Source organism: Acanthopagrus latus, chromosome 4 (assembly GCF_904848185.1).
Source record: "Acanthopagrus latus isolate v.2019 chromosome 4, fAcaLat1.1, whole genome shotgun sequence".
Classification (NCBI taxonomy): Eukaryota; Metazoa; Chordata; class Actinopteri; order Spariformes; family Sparidae; genus Acanthopagrus; species Acanthopagrus latus.
The window spans coordinates 28,377,646-28,398,038 of record NC_051042.1 but is presented as its reverse complement, the minus strand read 5'-3'; the positions used below and the strand labels follow the sequence as shown (position 1 = coordinate 28,398,038).

Below are 20,393 nucleotides of genomic sequence, written 5' to 3'. Positions count from 1 at the left end.
AGCTAATTATAAGAAGCAACTTGTTAGCGATGCAGAACTGTCTGCTTCCAACACAGGATATTCAAAATAAAAAGTGTTTAGCGAGCCAGTCGATTTCCCTGTGAGCTGCATCCAAACAGCGACCTTATTTCTCTTCTCCCTCATTTGTCATAAGCTCCCATAATGCATCAATCAATTGCCGAAAAGCTGTTAGCTGCACAAAATGGCAAACAACGGCACCATGTATTTGCATTATAAAAGCCTAATCCACGGTTGTTATTATAATACGGAGTGCTGCGGTGTGAAGTAATTACATTCAGTGATGAAGTCAGGTGCAAATAGGTCTCCCATTCAATCAGCAGATTCACCAGGAGACACATTAAGTTTATATTCCTGAGATAAATTGTTGGACAATGCCGAAGGCTCAATCAGTAGCAGAAGGAGGAAAAAGACCGAGGGCTTCTGACGGCACAAAGCCCGGCGCTGTAAGTGCTGCAGAACACTTTCTACCGCCCCAAAATTGTTGAACTTGAAGAGTTGCATGTTAAGCCACGCACATTTCACCCGGTTCTGTCAACGCCCGGGGTGAAAAAAACAACACAAATATTATGCAAAGTGACATCTAATCTTAGCAAAAAAAATAAAATAAATAACCAGAGGGAAAACAAACTTATAATTGCATGTGTTTATGAAAAGTGGTGTTTGTTGAGTGGCCCGTCTTTGACGTTGGCACGCGTGGATCTGGGCCTGCAGGCACTTGTGGTCTCTGTCATGTCTGTGTCGGTACCAGACTGCTGCAGGGGTGCTGCTTCATTACACACAACGTCTAGCTGTTGGTTCTCTCACTTCACCGTCTAAAATTGCATTACTTTGTGCGGCTGACTGAAATTACAACTGGCGTAGCAGACGTCTAAGCTGTAGCTAGCTTAACGTGGCTTGATTTCTGTGTGGCTGCTCATCTTAAACACTTTGAGAAGCAAGACAAAGGTCAGATTTATGCATCAGTGTTCTGATTTTTTTTTTTTTAAAGAAGCAGGTTTTACTTTTAATGAGAAAACAAAGATGAAGGTTGTGTGCAGCTTCAGCGCATGATTGGACAATAGCTGTATTGGGGGAGGGGGTTAGAGAAACTGTAATAACACTGGTATTCTGTGTATTTAGCAATACCTACAAAGACATATCGGGTAATTATTTTTGACTTACTGTAAGGGAAACTGATGCGTGGCGTGACATCATCCTCAGTGGCCATCAGCGATTGGAGGCAGCAGGTCAATAGCAGCGCAGCAGCCAGAAGACAGTGGACCGTCGCAGCTAATGTCCACATGGTTGCCTGATCCTCTCACACAGTCGTACACAAAAGCACAGTTTGTTTTCAAGATTCCCTGGAATTCATTAAGCTCCTCTCGACTCCGTGGAGCTTTATTTTCTCACTCCCATCTTCCTGTTGGGGGAGTGAACGTGTCCTTGACTTGATTCTTGTACTCCCAGCGGTCCTTACACACGGTTAGCGAGACTCTTAGCACAGAGAAGAGGAGCCCTTCCTGGATTTAAAGGCTGTTTTGTTGTCATCTACTCATAGCGCTCGACGCCGGATCAGCGTTAAGCTCCGACCTATGGCCCTTTAGTAAAAGTCATTCCAGATCTGTGGAGAGAAGAGAGAGACGTTGTTCCTTTATGTCGGATCCAAGAACACGTTAAAAGATAGATGAAACACCAGCTAGTGTGACAGATCTTTATCCAACTTCTGACGCTATAACCAACAACTATAAAAGCAAAAGTACTGATAGATTTGGTGGTTCACTCTGGGGGGATGGTGTGTTGTTTTGTCTTTTTTTTTTTTTATTGCAAACAACAAATCAAGAATTCAAGAGTTAAGGTGTTAATCAGCTTTGAGAGCAGAACAATGGCGTCACCCAAAAAAATCACCCGCTGAGTCTTTTTGTCCTGAGATTTTAATATTCAACTGTAGAGCGCTGATGGCTTCAGCTAAAGCCTTGGCGACAAAAACAAATATTTATGCTCCTACCGTTTGCTTTTTCGCCGCACTGCCAAAGAAAAACTCAACTAAACATTTGTCAGACCACCACACAGCGAACACGAACACACAGAACGTGTGGTAGCATCAAGGGTTTCATAAACTTTTTAAATGCAAGTGAATGTCCAATTTGCACAGCAGCCCACAGAGTCTGCCAGATAAAACGCATGTTGGACTTTTTATTTTAAATCCCTGTATTTAATTATGCTGTCATCAACAGTCGGTGAGAGCTCCCCGGGAAGATATTATGGCAGCTCGGCTCTAATTCTGTGGCTATGTGGAGAAGCAAATGAAAGAACAGTGACTCCCAAGACAACTCTGTAATTTGTCTCAAAGAGGCGCAATGAACACATCTGCTCTTTGACTTTTATTGCCTACAGTGTGAGTGTGCAGATAAGGTGCCTGTTATGTTATGCTCAGATTCTTTAATAAGGGTGTCCTTCTTCCTTGGAAGACACTTGAAATAGGTACTTCTTCCGTCTGATTCATCGCTCTCGGCTGAAACAAACACAAGCTACACAGATATATGATACAAAAAAAAAAAATAAAAAAATGGAAACATGTGTTTTAGTAGCACTTAAGCGGCCATAACACATTTCTTTAACACTCGGAGGTGGTGGAAACGAGCTGTAACACCAACACAGACCTTTTATGTTTGTATGGTGAACCTGTTACATATCATGCTGCTGATACAAAAGCTACATTAGCGTTAATTTAGAGCGACATTTACGATCCCTTTAGCTCTATTTTGGGTCTCCATCAACACCTGAGGGATATATCTAAGCTACTAAAGGTTGCATTCATCAGCTAGTTACTGAATTTGCATGTCTGCTGTTCATTACTTTTGAATGAACACAGCTGACTAGTGTGGCCACAAAGGATCCTGTGTGACTGATACATAGACCAAAACAGTTGTTGTACCAGTAAATGATAAAAAAGGTAAAGCAGAGCTGGGGAACTGAGTCTGATTGGCACTTTTCATGTTACTCAGTTGTCTGATCTTAATCATAAAAGTATTGATTATTTATGCTTTAAAAAAAAAAAAAAACATACTTTGACTTCAGATTAAATGCGAAGGTAAACAAACAAAAATAAAAGAATAAAAAGAAAAACATTAGAAGCAGCACCAAACCTAAAATTGTTAGTGTAGCATGTTAGTATGCTAACAACAGCAAATTAACTCTAAAACACAAAGTACAGCTGCTGCTGATGGATATCAAAATGTATCCTGAGGGGGATGTAAATGTCAAACAAGAGAGCAAACCGTCTCTTTATTCTTGTGATTTTGCCAACATCCTGAGAAAAGTACAGACACCGACGTCAGTAAACACAGCGAGGCCTGTTCCTGCCACAGAACAGAGATCACTGCTCCTTATTGCCTGACAGCGCTGGATGTCGTCCCCCCCCCTCTGAGCTCCAACATAGGTGGTGACGTTTAGAGAGTAAACACTGGAGAGCACATGGCGTCTCTGGTTGAGAGCTTGCGTCACTGCAACAACTCCCAGAGGACCTCGTTCAAATATTTATGGGAGCTAATAAATCCGACAACAGTACAAGACAACTGGGGGTCAGTTAGTGGCCCCTGGTTGTCAGCTGAGACAATTCCCTGCTGGGGAATACCGTTTCAAAAACTTTGGACCAGCCGGGACGTACTGCAGCAGAATAAACAGATTTACAACACCGTCTCCTCGCTACCTACGGGCCGCAAAGACTGGACGAGTTGGCTGACAGACTTACAGACTGGCACCAGGAAAATTAGCAGCTTGCTGATTGGGGGACATGTCGAGATGTTGGCAGATTGTAGTTACTGGAAAGTCGTTCATCTTGCCTAATAACTGGGTATAACTGGCATTTTTGTAGGTAAGTGGACGGTCATCTGTCTCACCTTTGCAATGGCACAACAGTTTCCTGTTGTTTCACTATGTAAAACCTTTTCCCCTTGTTTTTTGCATCTGTGCCTCGCTGTCACACCAGTCCCCGTCCTTCCACGGGGTCTCAGCCAGTGAAACAATACATCTGTGTCACTCGTCACTTAGCTACCAGCCTGCTTTGGGTCCCTGCTGCTCCACTGAAGCTAGCTGAGTCACTGGGGGCTGAAACACACGTTCCTGATCCTGTAACATCCCCCACCCTCTTCGTCTGGTCCTTTTCATGCCTGCTGAGACTGCAACAACAAGCATGGCAGCCCTGCATGTGTCACACACCCCAGGTCTCCATGTTCTCGGGGCATATCCTTATATAACTCCAGAGGTCTTTTAAATTTTAATGAAAAGAGAGGGGTGCTGTACGGGAGGGTTTCCTGGCACTCTGAGAAATTGGGAAACTTTCTGGCTGGTTCTGTAGGGCAGGGATAAATTAATAAACATCTCAACACTCTTGCGTTGACCTTTCTGTGCCAAAAGTTGTTAACTCCCTCGCAAATTACTTCGGTGATCACAAACATGGACATTGTAAAGAAAAGAGGTTATACGTAATCACACCAAATCATATTGTTGAGTTTTAAAGACGCATCGGGTGTTATTAGTTTGCTATTCATTGTGTTAAAATATCTATGTTTATCTTTGATCTATATGAAAGGAGACCTATTATACCATCTTCATTCTTGCTAAAGATCTTGAAAATTAAAAAGCTGAAAGCCTGCAACAACCAGAGCTCCTCTTTCCTACGGAAAACACTGCTCCTTAAATGCCTCATCAGTAGTCTCCCCCCCCTTTAATTCTGTGACTTTGTGACATCACACTATGTCACCATGTCACACTTTGTGTGCTTAACTTATGCCTATATTCACATTACAAGTGAAGCTAACTGGAAGCCAAAAACATGACCAGTGACATTGTGTACCAGGCTCAGGCATGTGTGAGCTGACCAATCAGAGGAGGGTATTGGGGAGGAGGGGCCTTAAAGAGACAGGAGCTTAAACAGAGTGTCTCAGACAGAGGATGAATACAGTTCTTGAGTAATAAAGACTGTAAATCTATTCTAATAAACCAAAATAAAATGATGAATCTGAGAATGAGCATAATACGTCTGCTTTAAAACAGGAGCACGAGGTGTGGTTGATGATTAGTGAACTTTAATCCCTTTTGGTTATTTTATTCCTCAGTGTTTTAAAGCAAAAACAACAAGTTGGTGAGCTTAGTCATAAATGAGCTTAAGTCAATATGAAGAGGCCCCTCCAGCAGTCTGGGAAACTTAAAGTATCTGGGGAATCCAAAATACAGGATGAGTCATGGATGTGCTGCCTCAAATCTTCAATACAGCACCTCAGGAAGACAAGATGGATGTTCCAAACCCCGGAGGCAGATCTGCTGAGGCTTAGCAAGGGCAGGAAGGGCAAGTAAACGACATAATGACACACTTGTCCTGTTTTCTCTTACATATTTTTGTTGCTATTCCGCCATGTCACCATTACATGCATTTTAGTCAAATTAATCACGCAGTGTCCCAATTCACTCTGAAGAACAATGGAGCATGGATCTGAGGGAACAGTATTAAATATTAATAAGCATTAAATCATATTTGACACCAAGTACTCCACCAAAGAAAGTGATCTTATTAGAGGCAACTATTACAGGACTTATAGGATTAGAGCTCTGTTCAACTGGAGCTGTTACAGTACAGGCGACCCGCTACGCTCAGTGCCACAGGACCCATCTGCTCATCTAGGAGAGGGTCTGCCGCTCCTTGTATCTATGAAGGGTGAATCTGGTGCCATATTGCTTAAGGCAACAGATTCATTAACCTTTCAAACCTCCCTCGAGGCTCCCCATTAATACCTGCATCTGTTGAGAGGGAGAAAAGGATGTGACAGATACGGTGGACGATACACTCGGCTAGGTCACGGCAAGTTCACTGAATGGGGAGCAGCATGAATGCTAACCATTTGGCTAGCTTTGTATAAACGGCTGGGCTTTGTGCTCGACGAGCAGCTCCCAATAAGTCATCTCTGCAAAGTGACTTGTCTCTCATTTAGTCTTTGGCACAGGCTGAGGCACTTATGGAGATAATCAGTGGCCGGGCAGGGCCCTGTGATGAGAGCGCGATCACAGAGCTCGACATGAGGCTAGATTAGGCCGCCGTCCAATCCATTAACAGTATCATGAGTACATCTAAGTCCAAAGTGAAAGTGAACTGTAATTTGCATTATACCGTGCAACTGCAATCAAGTTTTAAACTTCAGTGCCTTAGTTTTTTGCCAGGTTTAAAGGTGACCTTGTAAGACTGCAACTACTGCTTCTGACACATATTCCAAAAAAAACCAAAAAAACAGAAACAACAACAAGTCTAATCATTTTTGGAGGGTAAATTACATCCGTCCTTGTCTGGCACTAACGTTTAAGTTGATTTTTTTCCCCCATGTTCTGACCCTAAAAACAACACAGCCCCTTGGGTGCAGATTGCTATTCAGGGAGATTTATGGAGCCATTATGTTGGGCAGAAAAGACCTCAGTAGGTGACTGACAATCAGAGACTCCATGCTGTGTCTGCCATTATAACTCTCACTTATAGCAGTCTGCTTTGCTGAGCGAGCAGTGCATGATTGGTTTAAAGTCAAGCAGGGGGATGGTGGGGGGAGGGCATGCCGTGTTGCCTCAAAAACCAATGGCTGGCTATTCACTGACTGTGAAATGAGTGTTAATTTATCGCCAAGAAAAAGCTTTAAAAACCAATTATCTGAAGTATAATTTTAATAACATTAACTTGTTAAATACCCCCTGTCCAATAACTTACACCAGAGTAGGAGCTTTTAACTAAATCTGTATTCACTGGTACATAAAATATTAAACACAGAGATAAAAATGTAATCAAATACTCGTAACATACTTCACATGATCACTTTTCTAATTACTCAAAAGCGCAAGTTAATATCTCGCTACAGTACTTCTGTTACCGAGCACAGCTCCCTCGTGGAAGTCTTTAAACAACTCTGAAGCCCCACACCAACCTGACATCTTCTATATTCAACATATATTAGAATAAACAACCAGACATTGTAGTTCAACATGCAGCCACTGTGTTTGGTCGATGCCAATTGTCTCCTTACACCTTTAGCCAACGAGCACATCCTGGACCAATCTCTCCACTCAACACAAAGAGAACCAATACCAACCTATGACCCCCTTACTCATGAATTTGCATTTAACACTGTAATGTAGTAAACTATGGTCAGGAAAGCAGTTCAGTGGGCCACCTAGAGCTGATTATATGTTGACAGTCCAGACAACAGAATCTATAAAACTTTTCAGTTATATTTGTATCAGGTGCAACTACCAGAATCCTCAACTTTGGAATAAAAGCGGCAGCAAAATCCAAACATACTGTTTCTGATCACATTGAGAGCGTTAGCCAACAAAGGCTGAACAATCTGCCTATAGTGCTGGTGGTGAGCCTTGCTTGTTAGCTTGTATCCTGCACAATACTGCACATTTGCAGCACCATGTGTTCACAGCTTTGATTAAAAGATGCACTGAGAGTGCAAGTTTCCTGCCAGATTTATATAGATCAAGCCTCTACACGTGCGATCAAACTGCAAAGGATGCAATGTAATTAGCACGTGTGCCAAACATGCTACAAGGTACATATTAATGCATTTTCTTGTTTGATTTACTGGCAGACTTTACTGCTTTGATAAAATACAGTCCATTTGATAAATAATTCATAAAGTGATGACTGAGAACACGTGGCCTTACTCTGTGAACCAACTTTAAAGATTCTGAATCCTTTTGAGTGGATTCCTCCAGCAGGGTCAGAGGGTAAAGTACTGTTATTTTCATACTATGAGGTACAACGCTATGATGCCTTCTGTCAACACGAGGCACGGTACTTCCTCTCACCCAGCCCACCTGGGGACGGGACGGGGGGGAAGTAGAGAGAAAGGTTTCAGCTGAGCAGTCTGCTCCCAGGGCCAAGAAAGCAGACTCCTAAATAAATCACGACCGGGTTAAAAATAAACTGTGAAGTCGTGGGTACGTCTACACAGGCACAAAAGTGGCTCATCGCTTTCTTAAGACTGTACGGCAGCTCGTAGGTAATACGCACATCAGAGACAAATCGGCAGGATGTGATCTCACAGAGGCTTTTGAGTTGTTTTAAATATGGACGACCTCATCCCAACTCAGTGCAGACAAATATCTTAACATCCAGATATTGTTTTTACTTCTCAAAGAAAATTCATACAGAGTAGGAAATTGAATGTAAACTTTTTAAAAGACTGATTTTATGAATGTCAACTCAATGAATCAGTTGGACATGCTTTCACTTCTTCCTCACACACAAATACAAAGCAAACATCAAAGAGAAAAGTGTTCTTATATTGTCTCTCCAATATCATTTCTGCCCTGCAGGTAACATGATTTTCCGTTGGCTCTGAAACCAACCGAGGCCTCGGTGTCGGAACACAAACAGAAGAGACTTTAACCCGGGATAAAATTAAAAAAAAAAACAAAAAACAAACCTTTACGCACGCTCCAACTTTTAGCTCCGTAATATGGGACAGCTGCTCGCTGAAGATTCAAGATTGTGACGCCTGAAGGCAACCTTCCACTGAAAGAGACAAAATTGTGCGAGTGCTGCGAAAAACACAGAAGCGACTTCTAATCAAGAGCCATTGATTTAACTCATCACCTCCACTTCCTCCATGCAAATGTGTTTGTCTTAATGATAGCAGGCAGATGATAATGTCTATGTTGCAACAGCAATCTGGCACTTTTTCAATCCTTTACGAAAACTGTGTCAAAAAAAAAAATAGAGAAGTATAAATATGTATACTTGTATGTTTATCTTCTTTTTTCTAAGATGGAAATAAGCAACTCAGAAATGACGACATGACAGATTTCAGACCTGCTGTGTATTCAGATGTAAATACATTTATAAAAACATTATTTTGTTAAAATGACCAACCCGTGAATGTGATGCTGGACGTTTTCTAGATGTAGCCTCCTGTCAAAAAAGGTTAAAATCTTCCCATCTTACAACTACGGGCATCTTCTCCTGGACACATCATCACCATCCGTCACTCTAAGTTTACTTGATGGTTCTACGGAAGTCTCTGAGAACTGAAACAGACATCGTTTACTGAATGTCTGATTTACATGTGTGATCCCAGAGTGATAATAACAGGATACTGACTTTTCCGGCATGTATTATTAATTATTCATACAATCGTCTTTTCATCGATGGCTGGCTGTATCGCATCCTGCTGCGGTTTGTCCCTGATGCATTCGAATACACAACGATGACGACTTTCAAAGAACTAAACAAGAGAAAAACGCTGCAGAGCAAGTTAGTTTTTCACTCAAGGGACATCAGACTTACTATGAATCTAAAGGCAGCTCAGGACATAAAGCAGGCATTTCCCATGACCCCAGAGTGACTCACTCACTGATGGTTCAAACTGCTATCGGCTAAAAAATAAATATGGATCAAAGACTTTTCTATCAGCGCAGACACACACAGAGTGCTAACTAAACTGGAAAGCACTCAGTGATGGCGTGTTCTGCTGCACAACACTCCAAATGTTTGATTTTTAGTTGAAACAATGCTATTTAAGATATCGATCAGTACATTATCACGCACAAAAATAATAATAACATTCATTGAGATTTAAGTGTTTATAGGGATCACAGGAATTTAACTTTCATGGTGTGAATGGGTCCAGAAAGATGCATCGCTTCTTGGATAATAGCCAGATTGTGTTGAATTTAAAGAGCATGTTAGCAATTTTGATTAAAAACACTGAAGCACTTGTTGTTAGCCATTACTGGACAGAATCTGGAGGAATAATGAGTTAATCGAGGTATGTTTGGATATCAATCTTAATGAGAGTAAGATAACCTGGTTGAGTTGTGACACAACACTGTCACGGTGTCACCGTGTGATTTTAGAGAAGAAATTCAAACTTAAAACTGAACGAACAAGCTGTATAAACAAAGTAAAACAGTATGAAACTGTGTTGTCCTTCAAGATCAGTTTGTTATTTGGTTGATTCAGTCATGAAAACAAAGAGAGTTTGTGTATTTAGTTTGTCCAGGCATAAAAAAAAAAAAAAAAATCATTCAGTGAAGATCTTTCAACTGCATCTATTCCATTTTATTTATTTCCCCCCCAAAACTGCGTAGTGCTGCTTTAAATGTGTCCTAATTGGCTTTGCATGACACTAAGCCACCAGACAAGCCTGTGCTTATTGTTTGATTACTTGCACCATTTCCGTGATCCCATCGCGCCAATGTCTCTGATTCACAGGTATTCACTGAAAAGCAGCGACGAACATCCCCTCGTGTTATCGTTTTAGGTTATTATGGGGGACTTGTCTCTCGGTGACAACGATCCCAACATGCAGCGTATACAAGCAGCGCTGGAATGAGGAGCCCAGAGCGCGGTGTGACACCACTTTAAGTGAGATCCGAAGCTCGAATAGGCTCTGAGGAATATTCAAACCCCCTTTTACATTTGTGCACACACTGCTCAGCTTTGCCGCGTGGGAAAGAGCAATTATCATTTCAAACGAGCGAGTGAAGCAGAACTGGCAGAGGAGATAAGTGCTCAAAGGAGAGTTGGGGTCACCTTATTCCCTCTGATACCGAGGTGCCCTTGCCTCAAATTATTCAAGCCTGACGGGGGAACAGTGGGAGATCGCTTCATGAAAAACTTACAACGTGTCAATAATGAGCAGTGTGTGTCAGTCAGAGCGCAGTGTGATAGGAGGCATCATTTCCCGGAGTCGCACTTGATCGCCGCCCGGTTACAGAAACTATGGGGACTTTTCCACAAGCCACTTACAGGGAAATCACTTTACTGTATTTAAAAAGATGACTGCTATTAGAACACAAACTCACTGGAAAATAACAGATTAGTCTAATCTCCCTTTTGTTTATTATGTTGCTTCTGGGTTGGAAAAGCTCTCCACACGTTTAACCTGATGACCCATTTAGACTAATGAATGCGCTGACCAATCAGGAAATCCTCGTCATTACCGCCGAACATTTTGCTTCCAGTCAGGGGGGAAAAAAAAAAAAAAAGTCACAGAGGAATCTAAATCTCCACTTCAGCTCAAGGCTCTGCAGCCTGACAGACTGCAATTTTAATGATTGTCCAAAGACGTCAGCAGCGAGAGGACAAAAAAAAAAGGGCATTTCATTTATTTCCCTGCCGCTCTGGTCTCCTTCGTTACTTTCCAGCTGAGATGTAAAGTGAACACTTGTTGCTTTCAAAGCTGCGAAGATGTCCACATCACAGGACAATTTCTCATTCATCCGCTGGGTGGATGATGATGTCAGCCACGTCTGTGGACAAACTCTGTGGCGTGACAAAGGAGAGTGGAAGATTTACAGTCATGTAATCGCACAATAGAGGTCTTTGTGAGGTCTGGCCCATGCTGTGTTAGCATCACAGTTCATCTGCTAATTACGCCATCAAATCCAAAGACTTGGCCATCCATAGTGGGCTATTCATCTCATGACTTAAACATCGAGTTGAGGGGGGGCACGATTAATCCCCGCAGTTAAACCGATGTGAGGACTCATTTCTTTACTCGATTTGACAGGCAGGGAAATAGGATTTAAAAGCGTATCAGATGACGATATTCTGTTTCTGGCCCCTGCTTCACCTCATCAAACCTGAGAGTTCAACACTTCAGAGTGATCAGGTACCGACGGCGATGATGTTAACGACGTGCCACGACCGCAGGACTGTTCACATTACTTATCCCGAGTGGAAACACGACACAGTTTGAGTCGTCTGTGTGGTTCGCCGCCTCAAGGCTGTTGGCTGTTTACGCTCAGCAAACATGTCGACTTCAAAAAGGAACAGCCGAAGCACTTCTGCTTTGTTTACCGTCAGGGGCTCCGTCTTTTGTCTTCGCGAGCAGTCGACGCCAATAACGGAAGTAATAAGTCAACAGTGTCGTCCCTCCTGCCAACTATACCGCTGATAATAGCGGATACATGGACAGATAAGAAATGGTATCATGATGAATTTATAACGGGCAATGGTGCAAGAGAAACTGGGAAAATATTAGAAAGCCTGCTGTTGCTATGATTCATTGATTTCCAATGAAAACTGTCATAAAACATAGGACAATTTGTCCTTTATGAGCGAGAGGAAAATTATTTGGGTGGGCAGAACCAAATCTTTCACTGTAAAAATAATGGCCCTATCCAGTGTTTTTAATATATTCTTTGGACCCTTCTTTGGAATTAAAAGAAAACTGCAGCACTCCCTTTTCCCCAGAAGTCACACTACTTAAGCATGGAACAGTAAATTGGTACAACTCATTAGACTCTGTTCCCTAATTTAAACATGAATATGTTAATGCAACAATAATTTAGCCCCTGATGCCACACTTAAGGTTAAATTGAATATTGCTAAATGTATGGCAAACTAAATAAATCCGCTCTAGGTGCTGTATCGTAAGCGACTGGACGTGTTTCAGTTTCTCGAGGACGTTTCACCTCTCTTCCAAGAGGCTCCTTCAGTTCTAACCGACTGGAGGAGAGTTGGCTGGATTTTAATCTGTGTGGGAGTGTCCTCACAGAGTCGTTAAGGACACGTGCTAGCTCTGAGTTTCAGAGTCGTTGGGGCCACTTGTGGGTCACCGTGTGGGTTTTTCTTTGTAAGCAAATTAGTGCAGTCGGTGCACATTTTTACATGAACACTGTAACACCTCCATCCATCCAGCCAGCAATCATACAGCAATCCTCCTCACGTTTGCAACAATAAAAGTATTATTTACCTGTTATTTATTTATTATTTATTAAGATAACTGGATTGGATCAAACTGGATTTCTGTTTTTTTTTTTTTTTTCCAGAGTTGCGACTAACAACAACAACACATTGCGAGTTTATTCATTCTTTGTGTGTACTGATAATGAAGACACGACACTCACCCCCATCATGAGAGATTTTCTGCCCCGGTAGCAAACGGAGCAGCACAGTGAAAGTGAGGTTTACATGGAACCAACCAAAACGCTGGTGGTGTCATAAGTCTATCTGCATTACATTGTGCAATCCCATTAATACATAAAAACAGATTAAAGCGACACTATGTAGTTTCAGGGAAGAAATTCAAAATCAGAATTTTAATATTTACATTAATGAGGTAATGGTACAAAGGTCGCCAGAACACTGTGTGGAGTTAGAAAAGTGGCAGGGTCCGCCACATCTAAAACAAAGTCAAACAGTATGAAACTGTGTTGTCTTTTAAAATCAGTTTGTATATTCAGTAATAGAATAAATAGTTTGTTTTTCTAGTTTGTTTTGCATAAAAAAAGTGATCTCTCTGATGAAAATGTCTTCCCAAAACTACATACTGCACCTTTAAAGCAAAAAGCTCATTGACTGCCAGTTTAAAGCTGAAATCAAATACAAATCCAGGGTAACAAAACGTACCAGACTTCTCTCTTTGCTCCAATCTGCCAAAAGGGAAATTAAAAAAAACACCTTCCTCGTTTTCTGACACCCTCCCTAATAATTTTCATACAGTCTCTAATATAATTAGTTTTCTCTACTGAAGCATGCTGATATCAATACATGCCTGTAGCTTCATACTGCATCACGTAAAAAGACTTCCAACAAGTGGAAAATCAGAGTGGTAACTGGATGCACTGAAGTAGTTTGTTCAAAGATTTAAGAGAGAAGTTTAAAAAGAAATAAAACTGCAGCTTTACCTTCAGTAAATTGCTTTCTTATCTCTTCTAAGAAACACTTTTTTCTGTAATTACACGAGCCTGATAACTTCACCCCTCCCGCTGCATGTGAGAGTAAAAACTTATTTGTTTTTAAAAGCAAAAATAAGATGATTCTATTTCGTAACTTCCACGAATCTCAATAAACCATCTCGGGGCAAAATGAAAACACAATAACTGTATCCATATCACTCAGACTGAAATATAAGATACGGTTATCATTTGGGCTCACGAGGAAAAACATTCCAGGCACACAGAAAAGTCTGTTTTTCATTACAAAGTCACGGTTTTATCTTTTTTTTTGTCTACATTTCTTTCAAAACAAGGGAAGAAAAATGGGGAAGACATTAATTTCTCTCTGGAGAGGAGCGCGTTACATAATATGTTTCCAATCCACAGACAGCCACCTCAGTTCAGGCCTCGTCCACGTCGATGCACAGGACACGTTTCACTTGACTTTAACTCTTGTCAGATGGAAGCAGTGCAGCGATTTGAACCTGCTTTTTATAATAAACATGACTGGGTGAACCTACTACAGTTATACAAGGGTTTACTGCCTTTACTAACAATAATAGGACAACTATAGACTTACTATAGATTATGTCTGATCATGTCAGTCGTTATCTACTCATGTCGATGGAAAGTCAGGTGAAGTTTCAGACTACACATAATATTTCTGGAGCTTTGCATCATCACAGAGTTTCAGCATTCTCCTAAACGACTGAAGTAGATGGGGACTTGTTTTAAAATAAAAAAAAAATTAAAACGTTAAAATGGCTTCATACAGCTCTTCCATACTTATACGAGTCTCTGGAAGCCCTGAGATCTCAAATTATTGGAAAAGACAAGCTTATGCACCCAACTGAGACGGAGTGTGTGTGCTAACGCTTTTAGCCTTGCAGCTACACTGAAGATACTGGCTTTAAAAAGGGTGTAAATAAAAATCTTTACAAATCAATTTGGGATCTTGGAGCTTTGAGAGACTTGGATTACACCAGACAAGCTGTACGGAGCCATTTATGTTTTATCAGCTGTTGTTTTCATTTTTTTTGCTGTAAAGCTCCAGAAATGTTTCTTGGACGCCAAAACTTTCATCCCACTTTCCACCCATATGGGGGGGTGGTGGGATGAATAGATGACCGGAATTCATTTTTGGGTGAATGTATCCTTTAACCATTCATAAAGCTGACCAAATATAGACATGTTAAATAGTTACATGACATGTTTAATCTCCAGGGTAAACACAGCGGAAAACCACATTTAACGGACAGCGTTAAGCAAACACACAGCGTGTTGGTACGGACTGGTGCGATTCTGGGGCTGAGCTGCGATATGTACGGACCTGCAGCTACAAACTCGTGTCCTGTGTGAACAGTGATGACAGCTGACTGATAAGAATGTGTCACAACACGTGTTTTTACTTTTAAAACAGATCTGACTGTCACAGAGATGCCAGGCAGAGTGGGCAGAGAGCATGCAACAGGATAAGGTAGAATGTCAGATTAGGGAAATGACTCTCAGATTCATCTGCGTGGGCCCTTGAGCGACATCACCTGCACTCTGAGCCCTCCTCTGGCCCAACATCTACAACCCCTTCAGGGCCTGACCAGCCTTTTTCTACAGGACCTGCAGGTCAAACTGAATATGAATGGCCTTAAAACACAGCTATGCGTAGACACAGCAGAGACAGTCTGGAATAGGGGCTGCAGGCAAGTTTTAGCGGATGCAAATGTGAACCGCTAAACCTTTTTTTTTTTTTTTTCCCCGCCCATGTGCAAAGGCGACGTGTGACTTTTCACAGTTCAGGTTGCGATAATGCAACAGGAATTCTCGCAGATTCCTCAAACTGGGGCTCCCTTCTCTGCCAAATGTTTTCGCTGGAGAGAAAAACCCGACAGAAAACAACACACTGCTCTCTGACAACTAACCCTTCATGAACTCATCTGCACTAACTCAACTCAGCTGACGCACAGGCAGCGTGGCTGGCTTCATGCCCGCCCCCGTCCTGGGTGCAATCTGGCTTCAGCCCAGTGAAACGACTGTTTTCCCACATCGCAGCACAGTATGGGAAGCTGCACAGGGACGCACGAATCACATCAGTTTGTACTGAGCACTTCCAGTCACACTTGCACTCGGTACGGGATATCGCTAACCTTCCAGGGGTTAAAAGCAGCACCGTCTCCCCTCCCCGGTTTCCTCTTCCCTTCCAGCTCTTTTACCACAACCTCTCCACATGCTGACCATTCCTCTGAAGTTGTTACAGTGGGTGGAGGGCCGGGTGGAGTCTGCCTGTTTGTTTTGAGTGTTTGAATGTGCGTGTGATTGCGTGGGCGGGGGTCTGTGTGTGCATATGTGTGAAGGAGGATGGGGGAGAACACAAGATGCTTCAAGAGGGAAAAAAAAGGTTTTGTTTACGGTCAGAGAGCCACACACACTATCAGTGTTATTAGTGTTGGTGATACAGCATCGCAGAGGAGCAGGAGAGCTGCAGAGGCCCGACGACGGGGGGAGAGAGAGAGAGACTGCTGCACCGGTCATTTACAGTCAGGTTCCAACAAAGCACATCAGCACCATCTAAACACAGACTCACACGCATCACAGCCTGCAGATTTGGTCCATTAGTTCGGGATAAAGTACACGTTTCATCAGCCCTTAACGAAGACATGCTCCAGAGGAAGGGGGAGAAGAGGGGATGCTTCACGCCGGGTCAAAAATGTATTTGTCTCACAGAAATGCAGAGCGATACGGGAGATATGTCAACACACTCAGAGACGAGAGGAGGAGAGTAACAGGAAGAGAAAAGTGAGGTGCTGTTAAGCAAGTGTAAAGTTGGACCGGATCAATTCCAAGTGGCTCCACATGGTGTTAACAGACCTGTGTGATCAATCAGGGCTCAGCAGCAGCAGCATTTGCCAATGTCTCTCTCTTTTTTCCCCCCACTCTGTTGAAAATAAATCAACAGAAGTGTTTTCTTTTGATTCCCAATGTGAACAGCAGCTGTTTACCCACATGGGTAGACAGAAAACTGAGGGACCAGTCCATCAGGCGGCCTCCACACCTACAGACACTGCTTTCACAACACCAACTCACAAAGCTGCAATTTTTTTAAGTATGCATTCAAATTTAAAGATGATAGTTTGGGTTTTTTTTTTTTTTTTAGCGTAGGTAGAGTGCCAGGGAGCATCACCAAGCTGCACATCCCTGAAGTAAGAAGCAAGAACACAAACTGTATGGAAAAGCAGACACAATGCAACAGAACTGTTTCTTGTTTCTGTAGGCTAAACTGAGTGATAGCCGTTTGCAATACTACCAAATTAGTAAAATTAGTATTTATTCAAATGTATAGGAGATCATTTTAGCACATCCCTGGAAGGAGATGACCCCAAACATCACACAAAACACTACAAATCGAAGAGAAATGCTCAAAATACCTTAAGTTAGGCTTTAAAAATCACATTTTTGAATGTGTACGATAATGCGCAGAGGGTCGTCTCCACTCCGTCTAAACGCTGAAGGTGTTTCAACCTGAAAACCGCCGCACAGCGCTCGAGCGCAGACAAAAAAAAAAGACCTTACCATGCACGAGCTGCAGCAGCGCACGAAGAAAAACCCCTCACGTCTTCACGATGTGTGTGCCGAAAAAAAACAAACAAAAAAGCACCGACATACAGTTTTAAATCCGCTCCAGGACCTGCAGTGTGTGTCTGTGTGTGTGTGTGAAGACGAGCCTCCTCTACTACAGACTGCGAGCTGCCGGATCACACGGTTGTAAACTTTAAGCTCCTCCCACTGCACACGCTGCCTGTCCGCGTGCCAGCTCATCGTGTGTGTGTGTGTGTGTGTGTGTGTGTGTGTGTGTGACTCCTCATCATGTATGAATCAGGCATGCGCTCACAGGTCATGTCCTCGAGTACATCATTAAATAAACAATAATATACTCTAAGAAATGGTAAATTTATGATTAATCAAACTTTAGTTTAGTTGTAACTGATAAGTTAATCTTTTATTAAGTGTTTGATTGTTTCTTAACACAGAAATGACTCTACTAAATACAGTTAACTATAAAGTGACCATTTATTTGTTTCGGTTATTGTTAAGTGTTACACATGTCACTTAGTTCTTTTTAGCCAATAAATTAGTTTATTACATTTAAGTCAAAATTGTCCATATTTATGGTGTTGAAGCCATTTTTTCCTCTTAGTGGCCAAACCGTGTATTTATGTCAAGTGATGCACTGCCACCCCAAAATACTTTTTTCCCCACAAGCTTACATTATTAAAAAAGCAGCTGTAAAACCATGGATTTTTTTTTCTCTAGATGATTAGTCTAATAAAAACTGGGGAAATTTTATAACAGGGACAGAATTAAATTGTTTATTTCTATTCAAGTTAGCCGGGCGCTAAACTAGAAGTTAGCCAGCTCGGTCAGCAGAAGTGCACACGATCCGGGTAATTTGATATTTTCGGATGTCAAGACATTTTGACTTGGAAACTGCACCGAGCGGCTCTCGTAGATATAAATGGTTATAAAACGTCCTTGGCCAGCCTTAAAGGTGCCTTTGTGTTTGTGAATGATGCAACAGCAGGTCAAAATACAAATGTGTATTTTTATAGACAAGATGTATTCACAAGTCTACACATAACTCTTCTGCAATGTGAGAATTTCTTGTTGCAAAGTGTTAAAGACCTTTCTGTCTTATCGGAGTTTGGAAACATAACATGGAAGTTCAAATTCAGTTTGTGCACAGCAGCGCAGGGAAGGTGATATTCTGTTCCCCCTCCTTCTGCTCATTGAATGTGTTTTGGGTAAAACTGTAATATTTTTCCTCTACAATTGTTTTGGGAATCCTTCTCTGAAATAAGTAAAACAAACCCAATATGAATAAATGAATGACTGAATAGTTGCATACTATATAAAATAGTTCCACCAGTTGCTGCGGGGATCACAGGGTTACATTTTCCACCACAATAAAAGCCTCAAGTAGCCTGAAAGTGTTCAGAAAATATGCAACATTCACCTAGAAATGCAGAAAACCTGACAATTATGCACGCACACAATCTGTGCATACACAGTAAGTTGCAAACGTGTAGGAGTAGTGAATTGATTTACCGCTCGTCTCTTTGAAACACACTCTGAAGTATATATTAATGCAGTTTATGCAGTCGAGGCGAAGAGACTCTGATTCTGACCTTGACAGATTTCTTTGCTGAGAGAAAGTTTCCCAGCTCTGTCGTCGCGGGTGTCAGAGTTCCTCTTCCTCTCTCTTTCTCAGGGCGACCCTGCAGCCGTCAGACAATGAATGACGACCGAGAGCGTCTACCACAAAGAGAATTACAGCGGATTATGTACAAAGGCAAAGACCTGAACGCAACCAGACTCAGCCATTCATGTAATCTCCTCTCTGCCCTCAGAAAAGAGTAATAACAAAAGAAACGTGGACTCTAGAAACAACAGCGTGGCCCTTCTGCTCCGCTCAGGACGTCCAATCAGAATGATCAGCGTTGACGAGGAGCAGGAGGGACACAAATCATGCATCATCGAGGGGGAAGATATTTTGACTATTAGCACAATGGATGTAATGACAGCAGCCTGCATCCTGACACTTCCGGAAATGTTGAAAAGGGTTAGATTTAAGGCAAAGTCTCTGTTTCTCTCTTGCTTTCTGTCCCCGTTGTTCCATTTCTTTGACTACTTGTGGCTCTCATTCTCTTTCTCGATTGTATGTTCTCTGATAGACAGACGTCAAATCAAAGTTGCTCTCCTTTATCTTCCGGGCCCTCAGTAATCCCTCAAATTCAATCAAGGATTACTTCCAAGGAGATTAAAATCATCCAATATTCAAAAGTCAGCCTCGCAACAACAGGGAGTAGATGGACCACACAGCGGTATGAATTCCTCTAAAGATCGGCTGAATTCTTATTTTATTCCTTCTCTATTCGCTCTGCAGTGATTTAAAAGCATTATTAATCAATGCATTAAGCTGTGAGTCCAACGAAACTGAGACTGAGCGCTCTGAAAACAAATGGATTAAAAAATTACGAGAACAAATTAGCCGCTGTCTGGGAGAGAAAAAAAAAGGAAAAAAGCCAAGCGGTCTTCCGACACTCCCAAACTGAAGATGCAATAACAAGATGCTGAGCGGCTCTGCGGCTTTCTGTGGAGCACTTCGATAAGAATTAAGAAGCTTCTTGGTAATGAGCACGCCAGAGTTTATTCGGAGCTATTTACACTTTGAGGAAATTATTTCAGACCCAAACAGAAGCCGTCTCTGAAGGTCCTGAAGGTCAAAATTTTTCTCAAATGTGCAGTTGTTGACCGCATCACCCTTAATCTGCCGCCGCGCTCAAGTAATATCCCTTTGTGGTGGCACGCAAGCGCACCGGGGAGCACACAGAAGCCATTCATATTAAGGTCACGGCCACCCGCGGAGCCTTTATTGGGGTTAAGTGTATGACAGACTCTTTCAGTAACACACAACACCGAACAGACACTGAACACTGAACAGATTTGGAGACTCGCCTAAATATTTTGTATTTACAAGTGCTAAGCGGCTCACGGCAAAGCTAAGGCTTACGTCAATGAGATCATCATTTCTTTTTCTTTTCATTGACGGGCTCAGAGGCACTTGCAGTTTAGCTATTATGTCCCCCTTATGTCTAACCACTGGCTTTACCTTCATGGATAATAATTTGAGGTTT

At 42.1% G+C, this 20,393-nt stretch overlaps 1 protein-coding gene across 2 annotated transcripts in view; it reads right to left on the bottom strand.

The window, feature by feature from the left end:
- sema4bb (sema domain, immunoglobulin domain (Ig), transmembrane domain (TM) and short cytoplasmic domain, (semaphorin) 4Bb) overlaps positions 1-20,393 on the bottom strand; it is a 63,166-nt gene that overhangs the window by 34,319 nt on the left and 8,454 nt on the right. The window contains exons 1-2 of one of the 2 annotated variants that reach the window (XM_037095732.1): positions 17,272-17,439; positions 1,183-1,621 (exon numbers count right to left, since the gene is read on the bottom strand). In XM_037095732.1, coding sequence (XP_036951627.1) covers positions 1,183-1,303 — 121 coding nt within the window. In that variant the 5' untranslated portion in view covers positions 1,304-1,621; positions 17,272-17,439. Of the gene's footprint in view, positions 1-1,182; positions 1,622-17,271; positions 17,440-20,393 lie in introns of those variants that run through there. The other variant, XM_037095733.1, reaches the window with a different exon arrangement.